Below are 26,868 nucleotides of genomic sequence, written 5' to 3' on the forward strand. Positions count from 1 at the left end.
GATCAGAGAAAAACATGCGTGTTCTCCTTCTGGATAAAATTTTGTTTGATAACTTGAAATGTTAAACTTGTTTTTTCTTCTCTGCAGCTCACGCCCAGTGAAGAGGCTTTTCTCCGGAATTACGCAGGTGTGGTCCACAGTCAGATGAGCCAGCTACCACAGCACAATATAGACCAGGGTAAGGCTGTGACGCTCACACACACACACACACACACACACACACACACACACACACACACACACACACACTTATATGTTTATTCAGAGTTTGTTCTGAATTTTGTGTTAGCGTCGAGTGTGATTCAGTCACTGTTTTCTATGCAGGACAGTAGTTTATATAGTTCTAGTTTTAATATTTAGATGTTAGAAGGATAGAAGGTGTTTACGAAACAAACTTGCTTCAGCTCACAAACACCACCTTCACATGTCACAGGATTGCTACTGTGCCCAGACAGAAAACGAGGGAAAATCCCTCCACACACACTCACGCATCGCTCTTCTTGAGTCCTTAACCCCAGCAGGCCTAACGGGTTCCCTGACTGTGCTCTGAGGCTGAGTCAGCGGCCCACCAGCACTGTGAGATTACTCACACAGCAAACAGTGTGGCTGACTGGAACCAAGTGACTCACCCTCAGCGTGAGAGCAGCGCTGCTTTCACCGCCGCTGCTCCCCAAGAGGCCTATTCAGAGATCAGATATTGATGTGTTTATATGATGAAGCAAATCACTTCTCTTAATGGTTGTTATGAGACTTAAAAGAGGTTTACCCTGTAATTTGTCCTAAAATGTGATGGCCATTGTTTTTTTTAGTGCACCAGAGGGCAATGTTGAGCTTTCTTTATGTCCCCCACAGTTTTTACATGTTTCAAACCACAAGAGGGAGCTAGATGAAACAAAACAGTGGAGTGGAGAGGCACTGCAGTTACCTGAGAAAACAGCAGCAAATGGTTTCAGATGGTTTTTGTATTTCTGTATTTTCTGTTAGTAGACTTATCAGCTGCTTTCCAGGCTCAGCCTAAATACGGCTGTCAGATAGGAGCCCTGCTGTCCTCCTGTAGTAAACCTGCTGGGGCCCAGGCCTCGCTTTGTCCCTTATGATATTGGTCCCTCCGGGGAGCGTTAAGTAAGGAAAACTGCCTGCGACAGTCTACCTACAGTGAAGAGTTATTTCTCCTTGTCCTTGTCCTTTCTCTGCAAGGAAACAATCAGCGTTGTTTGAATGAATAAATATGTGATCTTCTGTGTTGGAGAAGGATTAGATTTATGATTATACAGCATGTTAAGGAAGGCAAGTAAAAGGCGCAGTGACTTTGTCTTTTTGGTGCATTTTTTATCATCTTTGCTTTAACCTGCGGGGTATTAAAAGTGCATCGTCACATTTTGTTAAATTGAGCCTCGTTCTGCAAAAAGGGACGCATCATTCGAATTTTAATGTGGATCGTTGCATCGTGGGCAGTGTGGATTGCATTATTACAGTGTGTTTCTTCATCAAGCAGCAGAACATTAAGCATTGCATCAGATTGAAAAGATGGTATCATTTCTTAAAAACAACGCAGTGCAAAAACCGGGATCAGCACTGACTTTAATTTATAAAGGATGTTTAAATGTCTGTTTAAACAACTACAGACAAGCAGACTTCAGTTTCTGTCTTCATGCCCTTTAGTAGATACAGGACTCCATGTCTGCGCTGTCAATACTGCTAAGAAGAGGCTTATTAATTATGGACAAATCTGACTGGTGAAAGTTGCTCTGAGTATGCATTATACATTACAAAAACAGACACATTTAGTGTCATTTGGCAGCCTGCCACCTCCTCTGTGTGCCAATAAATAATTTGTGGTGTGCATCTTATCCAAAGTACTGTGATTAGGCGCTGTGAGGATAGCTGAGAGTTAATCACTTTTAAATATTCAGTGCTGAAGGACAGCAGTTTGTAGGTATCAGCACATTCAGGATCCTTTGAGGTGGAGTGAAGAGGGAAGTCCACTATTTGATCTCATTTAGGCTCGGTAATAGGGGGAAATAGATGAAAGGAGACATTTTATTGCCTAGCAACGTGCAGTCATTGTGCTACGTTAAATGCAATTTCACAGAAGCGCAGGCTTCAAACAAAAATTACAAGTGTGAAATATAACAAAGTAAGATTTTATTTGATCTCTCTAAAATATATAGGTAATTGTATGAGTTCACATTTAAACTTCTTGGAGAAAAGACATTCAGTTAGTCTAATGCCGGTGCGTTTGTAATGTTCTTGAGTGTGTGGAGGTAAATCAGGTTGTGCTCGCTGTTCACTCTGTTCTCACTTCATTAAAAAGACCTTTTCCGCATGCAGCAGCAGTAGTATTGTCTGTCTCAGCTGACCATCGCAGCAGCCAGACAGACACCTTCTGTGACTAGCCAGCAGATTTCCAGGCAGAGGTTGTTTGTCTGTTCTTGAAAAATTGAGGTATCTGCTCTCAGCAGTCCCACCTGCAGACCTCATAGCGTCGAGTGGCTTCAGTTCATTTCATTTTTTCAATTGTGAGATAGACAATTTCAAGGAATAACATCTATGACTTTCTTCTGAGTTAGTGTTTTGAGAAATGAACTGTAGACATAAATTCCACATTGCTTTTTTTAAAGATGATTTTTTTGGACTTTTATTGCCTTTAATTGACAGGACAGTGTGTTTGTGAAAGGGGGAGAGAGAGAGGGGGAGCAAAGGGCTGAGGCTGGTTTCCAACCTGCCGCCGCTGCTGCTCTGTACATGGGGCGCCGCTCTATCCGCTGAGCCACCAGGTGCCCCCACACCTTGCTTTTCTGATACAGTTTTACAAAGCTTTTTTAACAGTTAACCTCCTCTCCTGCACAGCCTTATTATGGAAAGAGGGTAATATTGGTTTGGTCATAAAAACACTGTTTTCTGTCATTGCTGCTCAGCTTGCTCTTTTCAAAAGTAACAGTTTTGAGTGGATGACTCACCGTTTCCAGCTTCTCAAATAATATTGTTAATCTGCTACTTTTAAAGATACAGCTCAGCCCCAAATCAGAAATATATATTTTTCTTCTTACCTGTTGTGCTGTTTATCAGTATAGATTGTTTAGACATGAGGTGCTGAGTGTTGCGGCATAGCTCAATATATCATAACGGTCAATCAATTCGTGATAAAAGCACCAAATTTGGCAGACATGAGTATGGATACATTAGAAACAAATCTGGATATCGGGCCATCACAAACTCTGACCCTTGCTGCCATGGCAACCATTTTTCAAAATGGCTGCCAGCGTTTGGCTAAACTTTCCTATCCATTGGACCCACACGCAATAATGTACATAATCTAGATCCTAGTTACCCTGAGAAGCAAATAAAATACTCACTCACAATTCTGTGGACATTTACAAAGTAACTGGTCATTTCATTATACTGTCTTTTCATTATATTGTGCCGTGAATCAGTAAAGACTATTCTATTATTTTGTCAGATGGTGGATACCAGAGCAAATGTGGCAGATGATTTTTATATGTAATGGCCCAGTTTTTTATGTTATTCATGTATGCGCTTTATTTTGTATGTTTACAGACAACCCCATTCAATTTCAGGCATTTCTATTTAGAGTATTAAAGGCATGAGATCACTTGTGGGTATTTAAGCTGTGAGCTGTATTCTTCAGTTGGCAGTTAGCACCAAATTAATATTTGTGGTGTTGAAAACATGGACACAGCAGCTTGGGGATGGATTAAGTGCTATATACCAGTAAAATGTAAACATTTATAGCATCCTTCTCGGCTGAGCTGTGGATTATCTTAAATAACCGGGTAATGATTTTTCGAAAGAGACATAGCTGAGTTTTTCAGATGGTTTTTTTTTTTTTTTTTGCACTTTGAGCACCACAAGCTGAGTGCAATAATTTAGATTTATAAATAGCACTACATGTAAGAGAAAGATATGTATTTTTAAGTTTGGGTTATAAAGATTTATATAATCTTTTATCACCTGCCATTTAATGTGAGTTGTTTGAATGTTGTTAAACTGGAAAGGGATTTAGGCTATTCACACTGCAGCCACCATAAGAAGTCAGAAGGCTCCAACCAAAGCCAATTTTCAGCCACATTATCCAGCGGTGCAAAATAGAGGATTGTTTGAGCATGCTGATGCAGGATACTCAGATATCAGCATCCTCAAGGGGTCTCAGCATGGAGCAATAGTGTCACGTGTCAGACATGGCCTCATCGATCGAGTGGCGGCGTGCTTAGAGGGCGATGAGGGCACTATGGCGTTATGGAGACACTCGAGTATTGATTACTCAAAGTCAAGGCCAGGCTGTATTCAGGAAATGTTAAATAGAAGAGCAGGTGTGAGAGCACACGAAAGCTTAAGTTAGAAATGGATAACGTTGTTACTGTCGGCTTTAGCATATTCTGATAAGAAAACAAATTTGTAGGCGTTGCAGTTCAATCTTTCCAGAGGTGTTGTCGTCCCTCGTCGCTTGTGACCAGACTGACTGGAAGTGTTGCTCAAACCCTGAATCTTTCCTTCCGACTCTGCTCAGCTGTCATATGTTATTCTGGGTCTTCTCTGTAAAAAACAAGAGAAAACCAACTTGGGGGTTGCCGCTCATATTTCTTTTAAGTCTATGGGTCACGGAATTTGCATTTCAGATAGTTTTTAATTGGCTGATTACCATACATGCAAATACAGAATTTTGTTTTGCAATTTTAATCAGGCCAAGAGGAATACTATGCCAAAGGCTCTGGAGCTTTTTTTTCCTCATTCAGCCTTCCCGCTGAAATACCTTGATGTAGCTGAATTTTGGACGGTGGCTGAGCAGGAGTTTGCACGCTATGTTTAAATGTTGTTATTGTGATTGGAAATGAAGTTTGAACTCGTGTGAAAAGTGGGGACTTTTTGGTGATACTGAATAATAACAGTGTCGCTCTGTGGTGCGGCAGTTACAGCATAATATGGGTAGTACAGAAGTTTTGTCTTTACAACCAGGCTGTTCTTGCCCGCTCGTTATCTCTCTTCAGGGCTTTTTGTGACTGACATCATGTCACTTTAAACAATACAGTTTGTCAGAGCCGCACATAAAGCCAGCAATCTCAGGACTTGTTATCTTGTCTGGTTTGACGAGGAAAGTTTACTCCTCCCCAGAAGGACGTCTGTGGGCTTTAACAAAAGAGGATAGACAAGGATGAGGTTGCCATAGCAACCTCGGTTGTCCCGGGAAAGCTGAGGTTCCCTGTGGGCTTTGGTGTTGCTGCTGCAACGTGCAGCATCAGTAGATTGGAGCAGGTGTCATTAGGGGGCCTGGAGGCAAGCTGGAGTGCTAATTACACAGCCGGAGTGTGATATTCCAATCTCTCTGTCAGTCTCATCCTTTCTCACAGAAATGTGGCGTCTTGTTTTAAATGATTCAGCAGCCGTGCACTCCATACACAATCTTGTTTCTTTTTTCTTTGGTATAACACAATCCTTTTACCGACCTTTTCAAGTTAAAGCCATGTGACAGACCCGTTTTTGTTTGGCGACTCTAGCCAGGGCAGAGTGGTATTGATTGTGACTTTATCCTGTTTGTCACTGCAGCATGAATCACACAGACTCAGATTTATGAATTGCCACACTCACTGAAGTGCCGGATTCACTGAAACACATAGGCTTGATTTTCTACTGTTTCTAACTAAATTTTATTTCTAATTAAACTGGCAACAAATGACAAATGTTTAACAAAACTGATTTTGAATTCTGGACCTGCTCCCTAAAAATCAGCTTCCAAGATAATTACTTTCTGGATGTGGCCTTTAAAATGTGGATTTCATTAAATCCATCTTTAAAGGATCCATTTAGAAAAGAAAAATGCTTCAACCCAATTATGAAACTAATTAAATCTCTGAAATATCACTGTGTGAAGTGAAGAAGAAATTGTTGCACACATTTGACATTGACTGGAATCAGTCATTTGCATTTAGAAAGTACTTAATTTTTTAGGTTCACCTTTGCTGTTACAAAGCTGTAAAACACAGAACTGAAGTGAAGACGTTTCCATCTTTTTTGTACACTTCTATAAATTGTAACATTATGATAAACATCTATAATAAACAAAATTCCTAGATTCACTTAATTTTTATCCTTTAATTAACCAGGGCGTCTATGGAACAGTGACCTTGCCAAAATGGCAAAGATTTAGGGAGAATTATTGTACACATATCAATAAGGTGGAGGTTTTTTTTTTTGTTTGTTTTGTTTTTTTAAAAAAAAGACTTCGGGATTAAACATTTCCTCCCAGAAATAATGGAGGTTGTATCACGAGTGCTCTCACTGTGTATATGATATACAAATATAGGTTATATGTCTAAACAGTATATAGTCTGCAGAAAATAAAAATAAAAAAATAGTATAATAAAATGTATTAAAAAGAAAGAAAGAATTTAAAAAGAAAGAAAGAAAGAAAAGAAGGCAGTAAATAATGACTGAATTTTCTTTTTGCTTTGTGTTTATTGATGTCAGCATGTTGAGCTGGACCACACACACACTCCCTGATGTGTGTTTTGCGTCTTACCCCGCCCCGCTGTCAGTGGGTGGATCTCGTGTCTTTATACTCTCAGCTGACCCTGCACAGATCGTGACCTCAAATGATGTCGCTGCTCCGACTAATAACTGGTGTTTCATCACTGCAGCACTGGAGTCATAATATCTGCTCTGCTGCTTATTCAGAAAGGAAAGACTCGAGGGATGCAGCACAGTGCCTTTAACTTCAAACAAACTCCCTTTGGGTTCATTTCACAGCTTTTTCATCCACAGAGGTTTCAGAGGAACTTAAGTGTGTTTTTAGTTAATTTCAGGCTACCTGCTCTCAACCACATATTGATTTATAGACTGTAAGAAGTGTGAAGAAAGACTTCAGGTGACTATATATATATATATGTATATTTGAATAAAAAATATGTTTTGGTAGCAGATGTTTTAACAGTGGCAGGTCACCACAAATAAATATATGTGTGGAAAACCCTGACAATATCCAGTCTCACATCAAATATCAATATGTCAATACATCGCCGAGCCCTATCTGCACCTAATGAATATTTCTTTATTGGCCCTTTCTTCTGTTAATAGATTCGTTGTTTTGTCTATTAAATGTCAAAAAATATTTAACAGTGCCCTTCAGAAAATCTTTTGGAGTGTCTATTGATAACCCAATTTTTAGTTGCTAAACCTACAAAATAATTGTTTTAGCAATTAAAACACATTGTGAAGGTGAATATCTAAATTTGACAATTGACAGTTTGCTTGTTTATTTCTGAAAACAAACGCATTCTTTGACCCCATATCCAAACAGTTTTGCTCTTAACCTCTTTTTCTTCGAGAGGGCATTTTAGGAGGATTTTCCTCCTCTCAAAGTATTTATGGAGAATAAATTGAATGACATACCCATTGTTGCTGTTATTTATGTAATCCACCGTCCGGAGCAGCTCTGTTCACCCCCGCCAGTCTGAGTGGGGATCAGTGCACAGTGGAGGGAGGGGCGGAGAATGGACGGACACAGAGCCGCATCCTTACAAACTAAAAGCAGTTTTCAGTCCACTGTTGCAGTCTGATTTTTATCTGTCGCTAGGCAACAGCTTTGAGGGAACTGACATCTCTATTGTGTTGGCTAGAGCATGTTTGTGTGTGTGTGTTTGTTTGTGGTAGGGCGAGGTCCACACGAGACATTTTAAAAAAAGTGAAACCCATATAGCCCAGCAGCCGTCCATTTGGCTCTGCATGGATGTATTTTAAGAGCGTTTTTACTGGTCATTCAGCTGAAGTGGCACAGTGTCAGACGTGTCCTTCCTCTGAACCGCCCGTCACACAGCGGTGAACTCCTTCACACAGGCACAAAAGATTCAGACTGGCATTTATTGTGATAAATGGGTGTTACTGTGCCCAAACATCATGTGGAGCAGCAGTGTTTTCAGCAGTAGTGTAGCTGAGGTCGAGTTTCTTAGTGTATGGCATTACATAATTGCCTCTTGTTCAAGCATCATTATCCTTCATGCTGTCTCAAAACAGATGAGATTTATGTTATTAACTGAAGTCGAACGGCATGTCTTTCTAATATTTTTTTTATCACTCTGTCTCCACTTTCCTCTCCTGGTGCAGCTTCTTCTCTGCTGTAACCTCATTTGCCATGCCAATGAGCTTTCAAGAGGAGTTCATATTAAAAGGCACCCTCCCCCGAAAAGTCTTGATCATACCAAACTCAGGACGAGCTGAATTCAGCACAGAAACATGCTAATTCTCCTCCCTGTAGAGATAGCCAAATGAAACACAAAATTCTGTTTGGAGGGTCTGTGTTGTCTGACAAGGAGCCGCCCTTTGTGCCAAATACATGTGGAAGCCCACAGTCCCTCCCTGGCCTACTTTCATATCTTCACAATAATTAAATCTAACAAGCACTAGAGGGCTGTGGTGGAGAGGGTTTCTTTTTTGTTTGAGCAGACACGAGGTGCTACATTAAACCCTCTAAACCATCTGCAAAGGTGTGGAACTTGGTGTTAATGATATTTATGTGATTGTAGCTTGTCAAAGTGTTTTTATTTCTCATGCTTACTGGAGGCTGTAACACTCTAGTTGTCATTTGCCCCTCTCGTCTTTAAAAGATGTTTTTAATTAAGGGTTTGAGGAGAGTAGAGATGTTGCAGCATGTACTTTTGTGGTCTCGCAATCAATTCACTTCCATTACCAAGAAGCAAATGCATTTCACCAGGCTGCAGAGCATGACAGTGCAAGAGGGAATTTAATACTTTACTACTTCATCTGGTAGAAGCGTTTTCAGCTCTCTCTGTCGTTTCAGAGGGTCTACAGAGAACAGTGTGTATTGTAATCGTACTCAAATAGAATTAGAAAATCTATATTCATTTATCAGAGAAAAAGTGTCTCAGCAGGTGTGGGCAGGCCCCAAATGACTTGATGAATCGCAGTTGGCAGCAGACTAATGAGTGATTCCTGTTAAACAAAAGCCAGCTGACAAAGTCTTATTGTGTAGCTGGCAGGGTCCATTAGTTGACTCAACCCGTACAAGACTGTAATTATCGCTTGGTCCTCATTAACTTGGTAAAGGGGCACAAAAGGAGGAGAAAGAAATCTGTCCTCGTACGCTGTAGATCCTTTCAGCCTCTTTTCTTTTGGCCCGTTGATTCTTCTTTGACAGGTTAATATCATCAGCTACAATCTAGTATTGTTTACACACAGACAGTCTTGCGCCTCACAGCCTGAGCTGTAACAGCGGAGGATATTGAATGGCACTGAGGCCTCAGATCTAAGTGTTATCGGGGCAGAGCAGGATGCTGCTGTCAGCGGGCCACTCAGTGTGCTGCTGCATCTCCCGTCAGGACGCTGTGACGGCAGGCGGTGGATTTCCACAACAGGTGAACACGACAATAGATGAAATTACCTGCTTGCACTGAAAGGATTTTCACGGTGGCGTTATTCCCTCTCACGTTCATAGTAATCACTGATAGGATTTACTGGATACTCACAGGACCCAGTGGCATGTAAAAAAACTCCACTTGCGTCTCACTTTGCACTTAAAACCGATTTTAGGTGATCTGATCATGAATTAATAGTTCAAAACGTGTTCAAGCTCCAGTGATTCAAACAATGTTCAGACAGAAAAGCGTTCGGTGTGAGTTTAAACGGATCCTTGATCAGGCCTTGTTTGCATGCGTGCAGCACAACAGACATTGCAAACAATTTTGGATGCTGCGGATGTACCCGTTTTTAGATAACACGGTCGATGCCCAAGGTACTCTGACTCACAGGATGTAGACTGTGAGTATAAATCCTGTCTTTGGCAGCTTTTCTAGCAATCTCTGTTGCTACATGAAATCAGTCTCACATAGCCACACCTATCGCCACGCTTTTTTCAGCTCTGTGCGAGAGAAGACGATTACTTCTGAGCCAGTAACCTGCACAATAAAATATCTTTCAGTGCTCTTTGTGGTGTTGCCGTTTTAATGCCAGTGCCCACCTTTTGCAAGGGCACCATGACTGCATCCTCGGCCTCGCACCGCCCAAGATAATGATGATGATGATGATGATTTAAAGAAAAATACATGAAAGCCAGAGCATTTTTTCCCTTAGCTTGAAGTTCTGATGAGAAACGTCTAGCTACCATACATGATTGAGATGGCACTTTTTTTCTGTAGCAGTTGTCACACTTTCAGAAAAGCAAAATCTGATCTCAACTGATAACCTGCCACCCATTATAGCAGCTGAAGCCAGACTCTTATGGATATACAGATGGCAAAAAATATTTTAAAAAACCCAACGTGTAGTGTCTTAGTATGGAGTCAGGTCACAACAAGCCCCAGAAAGAGCTTAAGGGCTCCTTGTCAAGTCAGTCAGAGTCTATCTGTGGGATGAAAACCAAGACTTTCCCTCATTTATGTATATAGTCTTTATTTACTCTGGTAATCTCACTGAGATCTCTTTTGCAAGAGAAAGAAAAACAAAAAGCCAGACGAAACAAATCAACATCAGAGACAACCACAGGAATCGCTTAATAGATTTAAAGATAAGTTTATATCAAATCATTTGGTGTGATCGAGATGGTGGCGGAGCAAATTGTCTCGCTCGTTAGTCCAAAATCTTGCGTAGCTGTTCAGCCGGGTTGAGATGTGATGTCTGTAAAGGCTGTAGTATTTTATTCACATCATTTTCATGCTCACCAAAGCCCTCAGTGGGCAATGAAGCATCTGTGTTTGATGTTTCACCACGCTTTTATGCAGGTTTCTTTTAGATTGTCCTGCATTTACTACATCTGAACGCAGATCTCTTTTGTGTATCTTTCAGAGTAAATGTTTGGTGTATTTGGTCACTCTATAGAAAAACTGCCAACTACAGGTCACACCGAGGACTGATGCAAAGCAAAGAGACATTTCCTCTTAGTCATGAAAGTAAATCTATTTTTCTGTGCTAGAAGTTAACACTTCATTTGTCAGAATCTCACACTAATAAACTCATCAGACACAGTAATTAAATCAACTGATATAAGATTCACCTTTTAGATTGACTTACACCATGTTTTGATTTCCCCTTTTTGACACATTTACATTAAAAGTCTTCAGCCCAGAACTCACACATTCAGCATTTCTGGATTTTTTAGTTTATATTATAAATCCGATTTTGGCCCCTGTAATAAATCAACAGTAATACTAAACCTTTTCAATTAATAAATAATAATAACAACTTAATTTACATAGCAACTTTAAAAACAGAGGCTACAAAGTGTTTTGACAAACAAAGCAAACGCAGAAGCAAAATCAAAATACCCCGAAGGCAATAGAACAATAAAAAGCCAAACACTAAGGCCAAACAAAAATAAGACAAAATTCATTACGATTAACACAAAATAAAAATGCAATAAAAGCACTGCAATAAAAAGACAATATCAGAACAAATTCTCCTTAAGGCAAGAATTTAAAATGGCTTTTTTAGAAGTGACTTAAACAAAGTCAGCGATTCTGCGAGCCTCATCTACTGCGGCAGGTTGTTCCAAAGCCGAGAGGCGTTGATGGCAAAAGCGCCGTCACCTTCAGATTTAAGCCACGACTGAAGGTTTCATCAGCTGGAACAGCTGGAGGACCTGAGAGGAGCTGAAAATATTGGGGTGTTTTTTTTTAAACGTGAACTACAAACCTCTCTATTTAATCTTGCTTTTATGTAGTGTCTTCTATCAAAATTTGATGGTTTTTACTTATTCTGTTTTTTAAGATCCATTTTTGCTTATTTCATATGTTGTTTTTGTTTTTTCAATTAAACTGTAAAGCACTTTGAATGGCATTTGATTTTTCTGAAAGGTGCTGTGTAAATCAAATTTGATCGATTGATACGGGCTTAATGTTGGGGGTGTATTGGGATTGTACCCATATATGATGTTTCTCACATTCCTGTTGCAGAAGAGCTCGACATTTGAATAAAACTGGTTTTGGAGGCCCTCCCTGACATTCTGCTGTTTGTTCTCAGGTGCAGAGGACGTGGTGATGGCGTTCTCACGGTCAGAGACGGAGGATCGGCGACAGTGACCCTGGGCCCCCTATTCCACCCCACTGCATCCCTCCCCGCCCCCATCCCGCCCCGCACGTGATCCACAACAACCCAAACTCCCACAAACACGACACTGATGAGCTCAGGAGAGGAGGGGCGCCGGGAGGGACCGAAGAGGAGGGGAAGAGACACCAGGAGGTGGCTGCCTCGCTGCCCCCCCACCCAGCCTCTTCCATCCCCGACTCCTCCTCACACAAGCTGGCACACCGTCACCTGAGATGCACTCAAGTGCTTCACTGTGGGTTGAAGCCTCAGCAACAAGGCAGTCAGTGAAAACACTCACAGATTGTGTGGATGAATATCAGATGTAGTTTCTTTTTTTTTTTTTTTTGTGGGTGGGTTGGTTTTGTTTTGTATTATTTCGTCTGTGTTGAGACTTTAGGCAGTGTTATGTGTCATATCTGCTGTGGTCACTGGAGGAAGTGACCAGTCAGCAGCTGATTGAAGCAAAGAGAAATATAGTTTTGGTCAAGCAGCGAGTGTGATGATCGATCGTGTTAGGGGAGAGTTTTTTTTTTAATTATTTCTGCTTACCCTAATGGGGCTAAAATTGTTTTTGATTTAGCTGTCATGTTATAAAGGCTTTTGTATTCTGTCACACAAGGGGGCCTCACTTATAGACACTTCATGTGTATAAAAAAAGGCTTGAAAAACGGGCGCGCCATCTCCCACGCTGGGATGTTTCAAAGCGCGTCGACATGTCTACTGGAAGTGAAGGCAAAGTAGTCAAATGAACCCTAACGTATTATTATCACTTCTAAGACAACTTAACTTTATATCAAATGCTGGCCTGTTTATTTATCACTTTCTTGCAGCAGGAAGTCAGTGGTTGAACCCAGACACTCTAATCAACTGCAGGTCTTTTTTTCTTTATCAATAAGCAGCTACAGCATGTTTTTGGTAGGCGTGATGTTTTTTGCTTTAGAATCATGTGACTTTCTCATCACGCAGTGCTCACCGCTGCTGATTATCTCTTATCACTCAAACCGGAAATACTGACAAACAAAATGCTTACAGTCATTTTTCCTTGTCTGACCCTTTGTTCACGTACAAATATAAGTATGTCACGCTGGTCGATGTGTGTATTTACACATTTGTCATTAACTCATGTTTGATTATGGGAGTTCACGGCGCAGGATGACGAGGCTAGCGGCACGATCGACTGCGTTAAGCTGAGGGTTTTTCCGAGTGCATGCGGTCTTCCTCTGTGCACGGTTTTATAACTGAGGCCCCTCTTGTTCTTCTGCTGCTTTATTTTGAACCATAGGCTGTCGAGAGTGCAACACTGCTTTCCTCTTGAGGAGAGTGTAAGAATTAAAGACACTAGCAGGCGTAGTCACATGAAACACAGGTGTACACATTCTCCCCAAACACACACTGGTTTTGGGTTATTGTGACATGTAAAATCTTTTTTTATTGTACAGATAGTTGGGGGAAAATACAATAATGAATTGATTGTGCCAATTGTTATTTTGTTGTTTTTTTATCTGTAAGATAAAATTAACATGATGATTTAAATTGATAAGAGACGAGCTGTAGTTGTAATTTATTGTTTACTGAATTGACTTCCTCAGACGCATCGTTAAAGATGGAGAACCAGTACATCGTTAAACGCCATCGGCAGTTTGCCCCTTTGTTCACACTAAAAATCACACAAACTCTAATTTTTAACTACCTGCGACTACACACGTGAAGCCAAACATCAGAGCTTTGTGCTATTTCTGACTGTACTGTATCTCTTGCACCATTATCAATGGGATATTTGCAAAAAATACATTTTGATATTTAGCGCAGAGATTATATGTTTGGTCCAATGGATAAAAGAAAACCTTGTAACCATATTTTTATTCCTTCACAGATTTAAGAAAATACCTTCTCTGTGTTAATTGACTCAACTGGAATAGCTCCAATGGATATTTGTTAACAACCGACATGTTTTTCTAGTGACATGCTCAATATTTAATGTGTTTTACGTACAGTTTGTTAACTTGTATAACTTAAAAATAATTGTAACGTAATGTTTTGAAGCCAAGCATGTCTGCCTCGTGGTTTATAATGTTCATTCACGTGGAGCCGAGGATCTTTGAAGCCTTGGCACATTGACCATTGTTTGTACATTCTTGACGTTTGTGGAAGCTACTAGCTCTTTTAAAATGTTTCAGAAAAAAAAAATCATTTTTTTTTGTATGGGTAAAGCGTTATCCATTATTTGTTGTTGGCAATAACTTCTATTTGAATGTCCTCAGCAATCATTGCGATGTAATCAGCCAACAGATCTATCACGCTGTCTGCCTATGACAAAGACATTTTGTCTTTTTATGTTTACTTTTGTTTTAAAACATTCTTTATTTGTCTATGCATTGTTTTCTCTCTCTCTCTAAAAGTCGTCTTACTGTACATTTTACCTATCAGGGTTGTTCTGCAGCCTTCGTTCAAGTTGTGGATGAATGTCTGTGTGTTTGAGTGTGTGTGATGATTGTTGAACTTGCAACCGGTTTTGATTTTCAGCATGCTGTTGAGTTTGACTAGGATCGATGTATCTTTTTACTGTGATGACCTGTCGTTGCCTAATTGTCTTTTTTTCTTTCTTTTTTTTTTTTGACTTTTTTTGTGTTGCTTTTGTATTTTATTTCCCTCTCAGTCGACATTGATTAGTTGGTTTTGTTTTGTATGGCTGCTGACCATGTCTTGACTTAATGCTTCCAAATCCTATACCAACTGAACCATTAAAGATATTTTAAACAGTGAGAAGTCGCATTTCCATCATTTCTCAATGATTTAAAGGTCCATTGTGTAGGATTTTTGGGCATCTATTGGCAAAATTGGTATATGATATATTAATAACTATGTTTTCATCAGTCTGTAGTGACCTTAAAATAATTGTGCTTCTTAACCGTAGAATGAGTATCTATGTACGGAGCGGGTCCTTTTCCATGGAGTCCACCACGTTGTATCTACAGTAGCTCAGAATGGACAAACCAAGCACTGGCTTTAGATAGGGCCGTTTGCGATTTGGCTTTGGCCACCGTAGCTCTACACATGTGGCACACAGGAGAAGTTTCACTTCTGCTACCTCACAACTAGATGCAACTGAGTTCTACACACTGGATCTCACAGGGATGATAAAACTGGGGCCTCATTACAGAAACTTGTGTTTTTGAAAAGACTGAAATGATCTCTGTTTAGCATGACTTAGTTTTCCTAACTGCATTTAGGAAAGCATACAATAGCTATCACGGAACCGCCCTAACTTCAGAGGTCTAAGTTGGGAATCCTAAGCATAGACCCTAGAGATGTTCCCGACAACGAATTTCCATGAAGTTTAAACAGAACCTTAATGTTATACAACTCGACAAGTTTAAAAGTAAGAAAACACTCAGAAAACTGTCAAAATTGATCACAAATCTTAAAAGTTACACGTTTGAGCCATATGAGATTGGTAATTCCATTTTTCAATAAGAAAATCATGTTTAAGTTGCTGCTAATTTGTGTGCATTATGAACATTGAACCCTATCTTAAAAAACACCACAACTCACTAAATAAAGGCCAACAAACAATCACTGTTTATTGTGCCAACTCATCTCCACACAAAACTTAGGATAAGCCAAAGCACATCTATTGTTCAGCCTAGCAAGTGTGTGTGAATCTGAGAGCAGTTGTTAATCAGAGAGCCTTAAGTTAGTCTTGCTTGTCTGGCAAATCTCCTCCTGTTTCCATTTGGGTATTGTGAGACTAAGTTTAACTAAGAAGTATTTCTGGTGCCGATCAGTGAGGGAAGCAACTAGTTGACTAATTATGCATATCCCTAATAGACCTTGTTTAAAAACTGTCAAAAATGTCTGTATGGCATTGACAATGCAGATGAGGACAAACATGACCATGGAAGTATAATGATTAAAAGGCTACTTAAACTGTATGATAACTCGTAAAAAAATTAAATAAAAAAAACTTCCTGTGAAGGCTGGGTTTTATCTCCTGCTTCAGAACAAATAGTGCCTGTAACTTCTCTTAGTTAGGGGTGTATTTTGGCTTGTCTGCTTCAAGGAGCCTGCTGTTACTCTCTAATCAAAGATGCAGGCATCACAGGACAAGTGCTGAATTAAAAAGTCAAATTTATTGTTAAACCTGTGTTTAGGATTTCTCACCTTAAGATAGAAGGCCTGAGATATGAGGATGGCACACAGCCTCATATCTCATATCTATTGCCTTTGCAATAGAAAGATAGGATTTTTCCTATCTTTGAAAAGTAAGATAGGACGAGCAGAATATTTTCCTCCAATGAGGCTCCTGATTGTTACAGTCCAGAGTGGCTGCTTGTCTCTAGATAAGGTCTCATGCGCTGCATCCAGGGGAGAAAACATGCATCAAAGTCATAATACGGGTAAAACTTTGGCTTCTTTGTTTCTCTTATCATCTCTGTGTATGAAATAAAATGGTGTTTTTGGTTCAGTCTGATAAGTGAAAGATGCAGTTTGTATACAAAGACAAGCCTTGATATTAGATTACATCTGAAATCTTTATGGTCGGAAACTTCAGATGACAAAACAATTTCGACTCAAGGACCACTTTTTCGGGGGCCTTCAAACATATCTCTATCCTTTTCTTTTAGTCGTCATTTAGCTGCAAAAGCTCAAGAGCTCTAGTATTTTGCAGCTAAAGGCCCACTTACTTGTGTGTTTTGAGCTTGCAAAAATATCAGAGATTTCTCAGTTGTGATGAATTCTAAGAATTTCTGCAGAAGCTGTGAATAAAATACTACAGCCTTTCTGCAGAAGCTCAAAACAGTTTTCAATTTATGTGAACTTCTTTACTTTACAGTTGGATGTCAAGCTCTGTTTTGCTGATGAAGACTGTGCGAACTGGTCGAAAGCTTTAGAACAGCTTTAGAAGTTAGCATTTTGAGTTTCTTTTAAAAAGAGGTTTAATCATTTTACTGTTATGCAGTGATCATATGTACATGTTAGTTCTCGTGCACATTACTTTAAAAGACTTTACATTGACCTTTCAACTGCACAGACTGACAGCAACAGATAAACGCCTTATGTTGAACGACTCTGGTTTGTGACATCTTAACCCTTTAAAACCTGGATCAACATCATTTTTCTGTGTTCAGACGCCTTCAAAAGTATTATAACTTTCAAACCCTGAGAAAGTTTTTTTTCTTTTGAAAACATGGGGACAGGCAAAGAGCAACTTGGCAAGAAATGTTCCACAGATTGCCTTTTTTTAAGGCTGGGGGAAAAATGTCAAAACCCTAAATAATTACTTTAATTATATATTTAAAATTATTTTACAGAATGAGCATTATTTTTCAGGAACTTTACTAATGTTGTTTTTTTTAACTATTTTGTTTTGTTTTTATGGGTTGTTTTTTATTTTTGTTAATTTTCAGATTTTTATTGTACCTTTTATGATTTTATGCTCATTTGGGGGGCATTTCTTATATGTGGCTTATTGCCTTTTTATGTTTTTGAAAGAAATCAAGCCAATTTGCTCTCGTTTCAAAGGGTTAACTACTATAGATTTACTTGTCGTTTTACCAGTAACCACCCACAGCCTCATACATTTTCCTGTCAGGTGTTCAGGCAGATGTTGAAATTGGGTGCTGTCTGGTCACCATGTTGGGACGTGGGGCTGCATGTTTCTGCTGTGCTAATGATGAACATCTGTTCACCGTTCCCATGCCTCCTCACACAGATGCATAAAAAAATCCTGCGATTTAGAGGGAGCAAGCTCTGGGGATAACATGCCAGCTGTTGGCACATTTTCATGCACCACTTTAGACTGTAGCTGTCATTAACTGATATTATAACTTCAGTTTCTCACTAGAGCAAGTTGCAGCTGAGTATGCAGTCTCTAACTCGTGGTATTTCTTCCTGGTATGACAACTATGCATCGAAGCTTCGTTTATGAACGCCACTGTTGTGTGGATTGAAGTTGTCTTCATTGCCAGAGAACAGATGTTTTGAAAGACCTGCTAAGTTAGTTATCATGACAATATAATTATCTTTCAAACATAAGCTCTTGGAGGAGGAATAATGGTCGTCATCAGAGTGTCTTCTGCCGGCTGAAATGTAGACTGAGTGCAGCATGTGAGAGCAGCACATCCACATAAGCTCCCTCTCTCACTGTACACGTGAGCCTCGACGCTGTGTTTATCCGATGTCAGACAGATCAGACCCAGAGCTCGGCACACAGCACCAGCCAGCTGATAACTGCCACCAGCACTATCACATCACGTTATGTAACAGTGTGTGTGTGTGTGTGTGTGTGCCTGGACAGCATACTGTAGTTGCTCTGTGCTGAATGTGCACACACTGACTGACTACAGCTGTTCAAGAACAACAGAGAGATACATGATCATGATCAAGTGTTTATGGAAATACGAAATGTACAAAATGTAACATCAGTAGTTTGGAGAAACACACAGTGCCAAAATGTATTCTGCCGAATGGGTTGCCTTTACAGAGACAAGTGCCGATGTTTGAATTTGTATCAAAATGTCCATAAAAACTTTCCAAATCACTCCTGCAGCATAATCAACGTCTCCTATATCCTTTTGTATGCTCTGTATTTATCAAATAGTTGTAATTTTGGCAAATATATACACTACTTCTGACTGAGCTTTGGAGCTTAGAGGAGGATGACAACAAGAGACATAAGCAGTGTATTTAGAAATTTTGGGTATAAATAGGCGTGTAAATATCAGACAAGTTATTATACCGATTATTTGGAATTACTGCAATTTAAATTTCAGATCCAAATTTTGAAACAGAAGAATGACTCATTCATTTTTTGCTTTTGGCCACTTTAAATGTGGAGTGGAGTGTAGGTACGGGCGATTTACAGTTTCCAGTTCTACTGACATAAATGCTGATTAAATAAAACACAAACAAACAAAAAAGAGCTCATTCAAGTAAATACTAGGGTGAGAATGACCAAAAAGTGAACGTAAGCTTGCTGTTAAGCCTTCCAAAACGACGCACACATACAATCTGCCAGCAATAATAAGAGCAGCACATTGGAGTCAGAAAACAAAGAAATTACTCAGTGATCTCTGATGTCTCTGTGAGGGACAGTCAGTCCCTCTACAGATGGGTCTTGAAGGTGTAGCCGTGATTAGCTGCCAGAATTTAATGAGTTTTATTTCTGTGTCGTGCCTTCTAGTACCACATTAAAAACACACAAGTTACTGCAAGTTACTTGTGCTTAATTAATATTTACACAACTCTGTTATGTCTCTTCACTCATGTATTATATTAATTTTTCCCTTTGTTTGTAAGAGCGTACACAGGAAAAGGTTTATCTCTGTGGTGCTTTGGTGTCCTTAACATGCAGCACTTGTTTAAACATGATTGGAAGGAAAATATCCACATGTTGGAATTTATTTGTCAAAACCCCATCAGACAGTAAAACAGCAGGACAGAAAAAATAATTAACAAATAAATAATACTGATAGCAGTATCCGCCAATTCTGACAAGAGAACCTCTATAAAAGGAGTTGAATAAATAAAGTTATAGTAATAATATCATTTTATAATACATGTCATGAAAAATGCATTGAGAAAAAGCTTTCTCAGCTCATGAAAAGCTGATGGTTTGGAAATACATGATTTTCAGACAGGAAGCATCATGTTTACAGACGTACTAACTAAATAATTTAAACAAAATTAAATAAAACATTTTAAAACTTTATTTCCGGTATCTACTCACATTCGTCTGGGATCATTTGTGCTTTCACCTTTGACCTGAGTACTTCTAAAATCTTGACAAAGTTTAAAATCAACATAATTGGAAGGGAGTCCTTTATTGTAGAAAGAAAGTTTGAAGCCACATGACTCTCCTGACCCAGCGCTAAAATAACTCCACCCCATAAATTTGAGAGGAAGGATATAACTTTACAGGCCATATGAATGTGATCAGCTCCACCTTTCATCTTCAAAGCAAAAAAAAAAAAACGTGTGGCAGCTCCAGGAGCGAGGGAGGTGACTCGCCCTCCCACCTTATGACTCAACTTTATTAAGCAAAAAGCCAGGAGGGATCCAGAGAAGAGGAGGGTGCGGCATGATGCATGCAGAGAGGGTACCTGCTGTGGTGTAATGCAGTGCTGCACAATCACTCACAAAGCTGTGCAGATAAACTCTGGTCCACCCTAAACCTCATGACTAATAGATGAGATTTGCTCTCAGTTCCTTCAACTTGCAGCATCTAAAGCTGTCTTCACGGAGGGGAAACATCTCCGTCAGACTCTCAGCCTTTTCTGTTTGTTTGTCTCTCTCTCTGATCTGTAATCCCACTGACACAACAATGATCAGGCGTCTGCTTGTGCACCGTGTGAGAGCTATATGCAGGAATGTATTTATTTATAGTGTATTGACAGGTGAGTGATACTGTCCCAGACTCTGACTGTGTACTTCACACACTCGTCAGAACTGGCGTCATAGTTGATATTTTACGGGTCTCATGCTCGGGTATCATAAAATAGCTCAGCAGCACCACTACAAAAGCAACAGAAGTACATTTCATCTAAATGTAAAAAGCACATGTAACATCCTAAGATGTACAAAAAAAGTCACTTAGAGCCACACCCTAAACCCCCATCTGGTCAATCAGATTTCAACTTCAACTTCACTACATAAAAGTTGTGTCTGTGCACGGTGTTTGGTGCACAACTTGAGTTTGTAATGGTTGACTGTGGGAGGTCAGTGGAGTTAAGGAGGTTGATGCATCCATTGACTTTTCCTTTGGTGTCTTTTTTGAGGAGAGCTGTCTCTCCCTCTCACTGTTTTCAGGTCTGCCACACTTTATATCAGACAGGATGACTTAATATAGCCTAATATTGACTGGAGTGGGGTAGACCCTCCAGCAGATCTGGTGCCCCCCAATGCTGACTCCATGGCCACAGCCTGTTTTCCATTTAACTCTGTGGAGAGGGTAGTTTAAGGTGTGGACCTGGGCAACTGCCACACCCCTCTCTGAGTCCTGGAGCACCCACACCTGTGTGGATAATCACCCACACCTCCACTCATCCGTGGAGCATAAGATCAACCCCAGCACCAGTGTTTGTTACCTTTGGCCACTGAGCTGTTTAATGCTAATGCTGTAAGTGTTTTTGAGAGAAAAGTGCTCTGTTTGATCGGTTTGACCTACCCTTGTTCCTCGCTGATGAGTTGGTAAGATAAGGAAGCCTTGTTGACGTTCTCTCCCTTTTGTTTTTGCATCGCTTTTTCTCCTGTTTCGTGGTTTGTCGGGGTGCGTTTACTTGTTTCTATAGCTCAAGTGAGTTTGTATTTGTTTGTTAGAGTAGGTTTTTGTTAGTTATTTTGGCCTCTTAGACCCTGATGCCTATTTGCTTCCCTTTTCTGTTGAGTTCATCTGTTAATCTCTTAAAATAAATGACATTTGTTGGTCTTGTGTTTGCACATACTTTGGGCAAACTGGTGTGGTAATTCCTGTTTTCCACAACAGTCTGAAAGAGTCCAATCCGGGCCTCTAGATGACTTTGCAAAATGTGTAATTTCAAAAAAGTCAATAATACTAGAGTCCGAATGAGTTATCTCAGAGCAATGATTTTTTTTTTTTTTGCTGGAAGTTGCTCAAAGTAAAAATTAAATAATTTTAATTCCTTACATAGACTGGTACATTCCAGTTGAGGTCTTCTTTCTACATACAGACAATTTATAAATATTCCAAAGGAAAAGTCTCACATTTCTATTTTGAAAGTACTTAAAATCTAAAAAAAAACAAAAAAAAAACTGGTGCACTATAAAATATATATATATATATATATATATATATATATATATATATATATATATATACATATATATATAAACCCCTGAAATAAACTGAGTTTGACACCCCTGGTCAGGACACTGAGTAATGGTCGTAACAGAGGTCAACAAGAAGAAATGACATTCTCACTTTGTTGTTTGAGCGTTTGGCTGCAGGTGACCACTCTGTAACTGTGACAGTAGAGGAATGACTTGTCACTGCTGTTGTTTCTTTCTGCCTCAAACCTCAATCTCTTTCTGATGCATACCTCTGAAGGCATTTTAAGCCCACAGTGTGGTGTTTGTTTTGTCACCCAGGTTTTATTGCATTCACATGAAACCCTTCAAGCTATGAAAAGCATCTCTCCAATTCTGCACCAGACTGCTATAGCACCTGGTTGCTCCAAATCTGGGCCATGTGTTGGTTTAGCTTCTGTGGGGTCGTGGGTTGTGGACCACCTGTGTTACATCTCCCTTTGTGATTAAAACACCCATGTCTAATGCATCAACCACTGGCTGTAAGAGGCCGGTCCAACAACAATTTTTGCAGCTTCCATGCTGTCTCCTTCCTGACTGTTATGGCACACTGCTCCCCTGAAGGCGTACTGACTCCAGCCATCTGTTTGAGCTCTTTCTAGCTGTGATATTGCTTTGACAGAAGCTTATTTCCACCATATACTCTCAGGATCAACATACCTGTCCACCTCCAGGATTCCCACTCTGTCGCTTTCCCTGAGTGAGATCTATTTCCTGTACATGATACAGTGTGTAGGCAAAGTGCATGGAGATGTCATCTCTGTTTTTTGCATATGACACATGCAGAGAGGATATCAGTGTGGGAGGAATTCAAAGTGTTCAGTCTCCCGGTGGTGGAGTCGTATCATTCATCTTTTTAAGGTTTTGTCTCTCTTCCAGTTCATTTTTTGTGGCCTTGTGGTTGTTTTGTGTTTCTTTGAGGTATATTTGTGTTGTTGTTTGGTCATATAGTGTCTCTTTGTAGTTCCTTTGCATCTCCTTGTGGTTGCTGTGTCTGTTTTTGGTCATAATGTGTCTCTTTAAGGTAATTTTGTGTCTCTTTGAGATATATTTGTGTTTCTATAAGGTCATTTTCTCTCAATTTGAGGTATGTTTGAATTATTTTTGATAGTTATTTATCTCGTTTGTGGTCACTTTGTGTCTCTCTGAGGTATATTTGGGGAAGTCTTTTTTTGTTGTTTTTTTAGGGGGGGGTGGGGTTGTCTTTTCATGGTCGTTTTGCGTCTCTTTGCATCTCTGTCGTTGTTGCGTGTCTCTCTGAGGCTGTGTCCCTTTGAGGCATCTGTGTCTTTGTTGGTTGTATTATGTCTCTTTGAGTTAATTTTGTGTCTCTGAGACATATTTGTGTCTTCTTGGTCATATGTGACTCTTTGCAGTCATTTTGTATCTCCTTGTAGTTCCTTTGCATCTCTTTGTGGTGTTAAATAATCTCTTCGTGGACAATACATGTTGATTTAAGTGACATTTAGCAGGTGAAGGACAGTTGGCCTGTTTAGTAATCCATCCACATCTAAACTGTAGATTTCTATAAAATGCGTATGTCTTAAAGCTCCTATATGCAAAACCTCTGATCTAATTTGACAGGTGCTGAAAAGACAAATCCGTGTTTCTTCTTAACGAATATACTCTGTGTGCAAATATAAGCACACCAAATGTTATAAATGTAATTGCTATTCATGGATAAAGACACAAGTTTCTGCTGCAGCCTCAAAATAACAAGACAGCCCTGTAACTGGCTGTCATAACAAACAGACTCTGGCAGTGCCATCAGGCCTGAAGTATGCATCATGTTGACTGAAATAAGCATGAGTGACTGCTGTTGCTGCAGGAACAGAATATACTTAGACAGTGTTTAGAGAAGATCCAACTACAACAATAACATAAGTGCCGCAGCTAACTGCAATGTCTGAAACATGAAAGCTCGATAGGAATTCAGTCTTTGTCTGATGTGTCATTTAAGTAAAGTTTTGTCATTTTCAAAACTGATAGCTTCTTTTTTTTTCATGTTTATTGTCCCCTAGAGTGAGTGAGTTAAGATTAAAGCCACCTGATATAATTCTCCAAACTTACTTTCTCATTTTGATTCACCCAATGCGGGTGGAATTTCAAAAAGCTGAGGCTTAAAGTTATAACATTCCTCCCTGAGGAGGTTGGGGAGGGAAAAGAGATGCACAGCCAGCAGCGGCCCTGACATTGATTAATGGGACAGACTGCGAGCTGTAAAGTTCAAAGCTGTATTTATTACACTGTTTTCTCTTCAGCAGATGATGGAGTCTGTAAACCGAAAACATAAACTCTTTGATATGTTCTTAGAGGCAGATAAATCTTAGTGTATTTGTGTGACTAGATTTCATCAGCTCAAACTCTAACATGTTGGGATGATCAGTCGATTTCAGAGCCTCACACACACGATGAATGCAGGATAAGGCGTTTTGTGACTTGCTGGTGGCTGGGCTATTTGGGGACTTTGACCCCAGATAAATAATTGGAGCGGTGAAGCTGGTGCAGCATCCCACTGAATGCTGGGAATGCGTAGAATGACTCAGCGTTCTCGGTAGGAGTTGGCAGAGTGGATATCCATCACATCACTACAACAGTCTGGTGGTAGCCTATAGGAACTTAATGCCTCCTTTGACATTGTGACTATTGGCTCACTGCGCAGGCAGGGCAGATAATGCTGACTGATGTGAAAAAATATTACCAACCTTGCCCTGCCCAGGCGCCAAAGCAATCTTAAGAGTGTCGGTAAGGAAGAAGTAATTAATGGAACTAGCCAAAATTTAAGCCATACATCTGAAGTCATTGTGACTGTCCAGAGATTTTACTTCAAACTCATAAAGCCACAATATGATGCTGGTGTCTGCGCCACAAACAGACATATTAAAGGAGAAATCCACGTAAACACATTAATGTGTTTGTCTATACTGATTGTTTGTATCATAAGACCACAAACAAGCTTTCCTTTTAATGGAGAATAATAATTAACCCGAGAGAAATCCATTAATAAAGAGAGAGAGAAACCAATCTCTCCACTGACAGTAATTTCAATGAAACAGGGTTTAGGGGATGCATTTTGCTGTCGCTATCACTGCGACAGTCTGTCGCTATGGCTACTGCCTCTTCTCTATCTAACTATACATGTAGAGGCATGTATAGTTGACGAGCGATTAACGATGCCCAGCATCCACAACATTTGACAGATGTTAGCGTCACAACAGTTGTATTTTTTGCAAGGATACATTTATCTGCATAATACTCTACAGGTGTTTTACAGCCTCCTGTAGGTGTGTAACACTATACCACTAATGTAAAGAAATACAACTGTTTGTATATCCGATACTCACCATTTGTTATGTTAAATTAATGAAAAAAAAACCCATTGTTTTTCACGCATGCCTCCATGATGAACAAATAATCCAAAAATAGAAAAAAAACCCTGATGAATTGAAGTCAAAGGCAGCCACATTTTACTACAGCAAAACCTTTTCAAAACATCTGTCTACAAACTTTCACACAATTTGTGCAGTATAATCTAAGTCTCATTTATCCAGCCGTACAGACAGACCTTTCTGATGGGGAAACTAACTGAATCATTTTTCCTCACTGAACACGGGAGTTCCTGGTCTACTGCTGCCTCGATCAGTTAGCTTGCTGGTGTTACTGTGGGGCTTTGGTGTTTTACTGGGTCACTTTGGATTCACCAAAGTCACAGAGTAACACAAACTAGCTGATTGAGGCAGCAGTAGACTGGCAGCTCTCGTGTTCATAGAGGTAAAATGACTGTTTCTGTAAACGTAGTCTGGCTTTGAGAGCATAGATAAGTTTCTCTTTCTGTTCAGTTCACCGTCAGAAAGGGTTATCTGTTTGGGAAGTACTGAGCATACGACTCGATAAATGAGGTTTGGATTATAATGTACATGTTGTGTGTGAGTTCGTAAACAGATATTTTAATATATTTGATATATCTGATATTTTTTGTTTTGGATTCTTCATTTACTGGAAGAGATTTCCTCAGGTATTCAACATAATTCTGTGTGAGTAATTAATTTACAAATGGTCATTTAGAGAGCGCAGTAATCCTTTAAGAACCACATAGTACTTCTGCCTCTACTTTGGACATAAATACAGTTCTTATTCTTGAGCTCTTGCTGATATCCTTCTGTTTGCTCTCTCTCTCACACACACCAGAGATCAGGGTCACCCACAAAGCAGCAGCCCACAGTTTCTCATTTAAAGCATGGTGGCTGACACAGGGACACACAGGAAACTGCACACCAGCCTCTGGAGCGGCTCATTGTGACGCCCTGTATAACCTCCACATCAGAATTTGCAAATGCGTATGTCAATACTAATCCCCAACAGCTTTATTGGCATGAATGAAGGAGAACCAGCACTGCCAAAGCATTTCAGTACATCAATAGGCAGATGCTGATGCACAATAATGAACTGACTGGATCTTATGCAACACAGTAATTGATGACTGACACGGCAGCAGCTCTAACCAGCAGCACCTGCTTTCATCAGATGATGATGCAAATATGACTATTTAACCGGCTGATTATCTGCACTTTGTCATATGCACAATCAACTATACACAAAAAAAAGTGTTTACGTATTAACATACTGCATAAACTATGTATTCTCATTTGGCAATCACCTCACACACATGCCGTTCAATCACACCCTCGCGATACAGAGGTGGTGGTTCTGAGGTGTCACTGTGGGTTCCTTCATCTGTCTGCAGGTGTAGTTGCCATGGAAACAATGGGTGATATTCTTGCAGTGAATCAGGAGTTCACTGTAGGTTCACTCTCTGCTCTGAGATCAGGTCCTGACCTCTTCACAGGAACCCTTGAGAATATTATGTCAGAGAAGTCAGTGAAATGAGTTTCAGCCCTGCACATGCAACATGCAGCTTTTTATTATTTTTAACCAACTTTAACATCCACTGGCTCTCAGCGTTCTCCGTGACACCCATATCCGCAGGCCCTACAC

General features: G+C 39.9%; 1 protein-coding gene across 1 annotated transcript in view; it reads left to right on the plus strand.

The window, feature by feature from the left end:
- ctnnbip1 (catenin, beta interacting protein 1) overlaps positions 1–14,814 on the plus strand; it is a 29,368-nt gene extending 14,554 nt beyond the window's left edge. Inside the window, exons 3-4 of the mRNA XM_042492581.2 lie at positions 88–178; positions 11,983–14,814. Coding sequence (XP_042348515.1) covers positions 88–178; positions 11,983–12,041 — 150 coding nt within the window. The 3' untranslated portion in view covers positions 12,042–14,814. The remainder of the gene's footprint in view (positions 1–87; positions 179–11,982) is intronic.
- Positions 14,815–26,868: the final 12,054 nt, after the last annotated feature.

This window comes from Plectropomus leopardus, chromosome 9 (genome assembly GCF_026936395.1).
Source record: "Plectropomus leopardus strain MGB_pleo_1.0 chromosome 9, ASM2693639v1, whole genome shotgun sequence".
NCBI classification, from domain to species: domain Eukaryota; kingdom Metazoa; phylum Chordata; class Actinopteri; order Perciformes; family Serranidae; genus Plectropomus; species Plectropomus leopardus.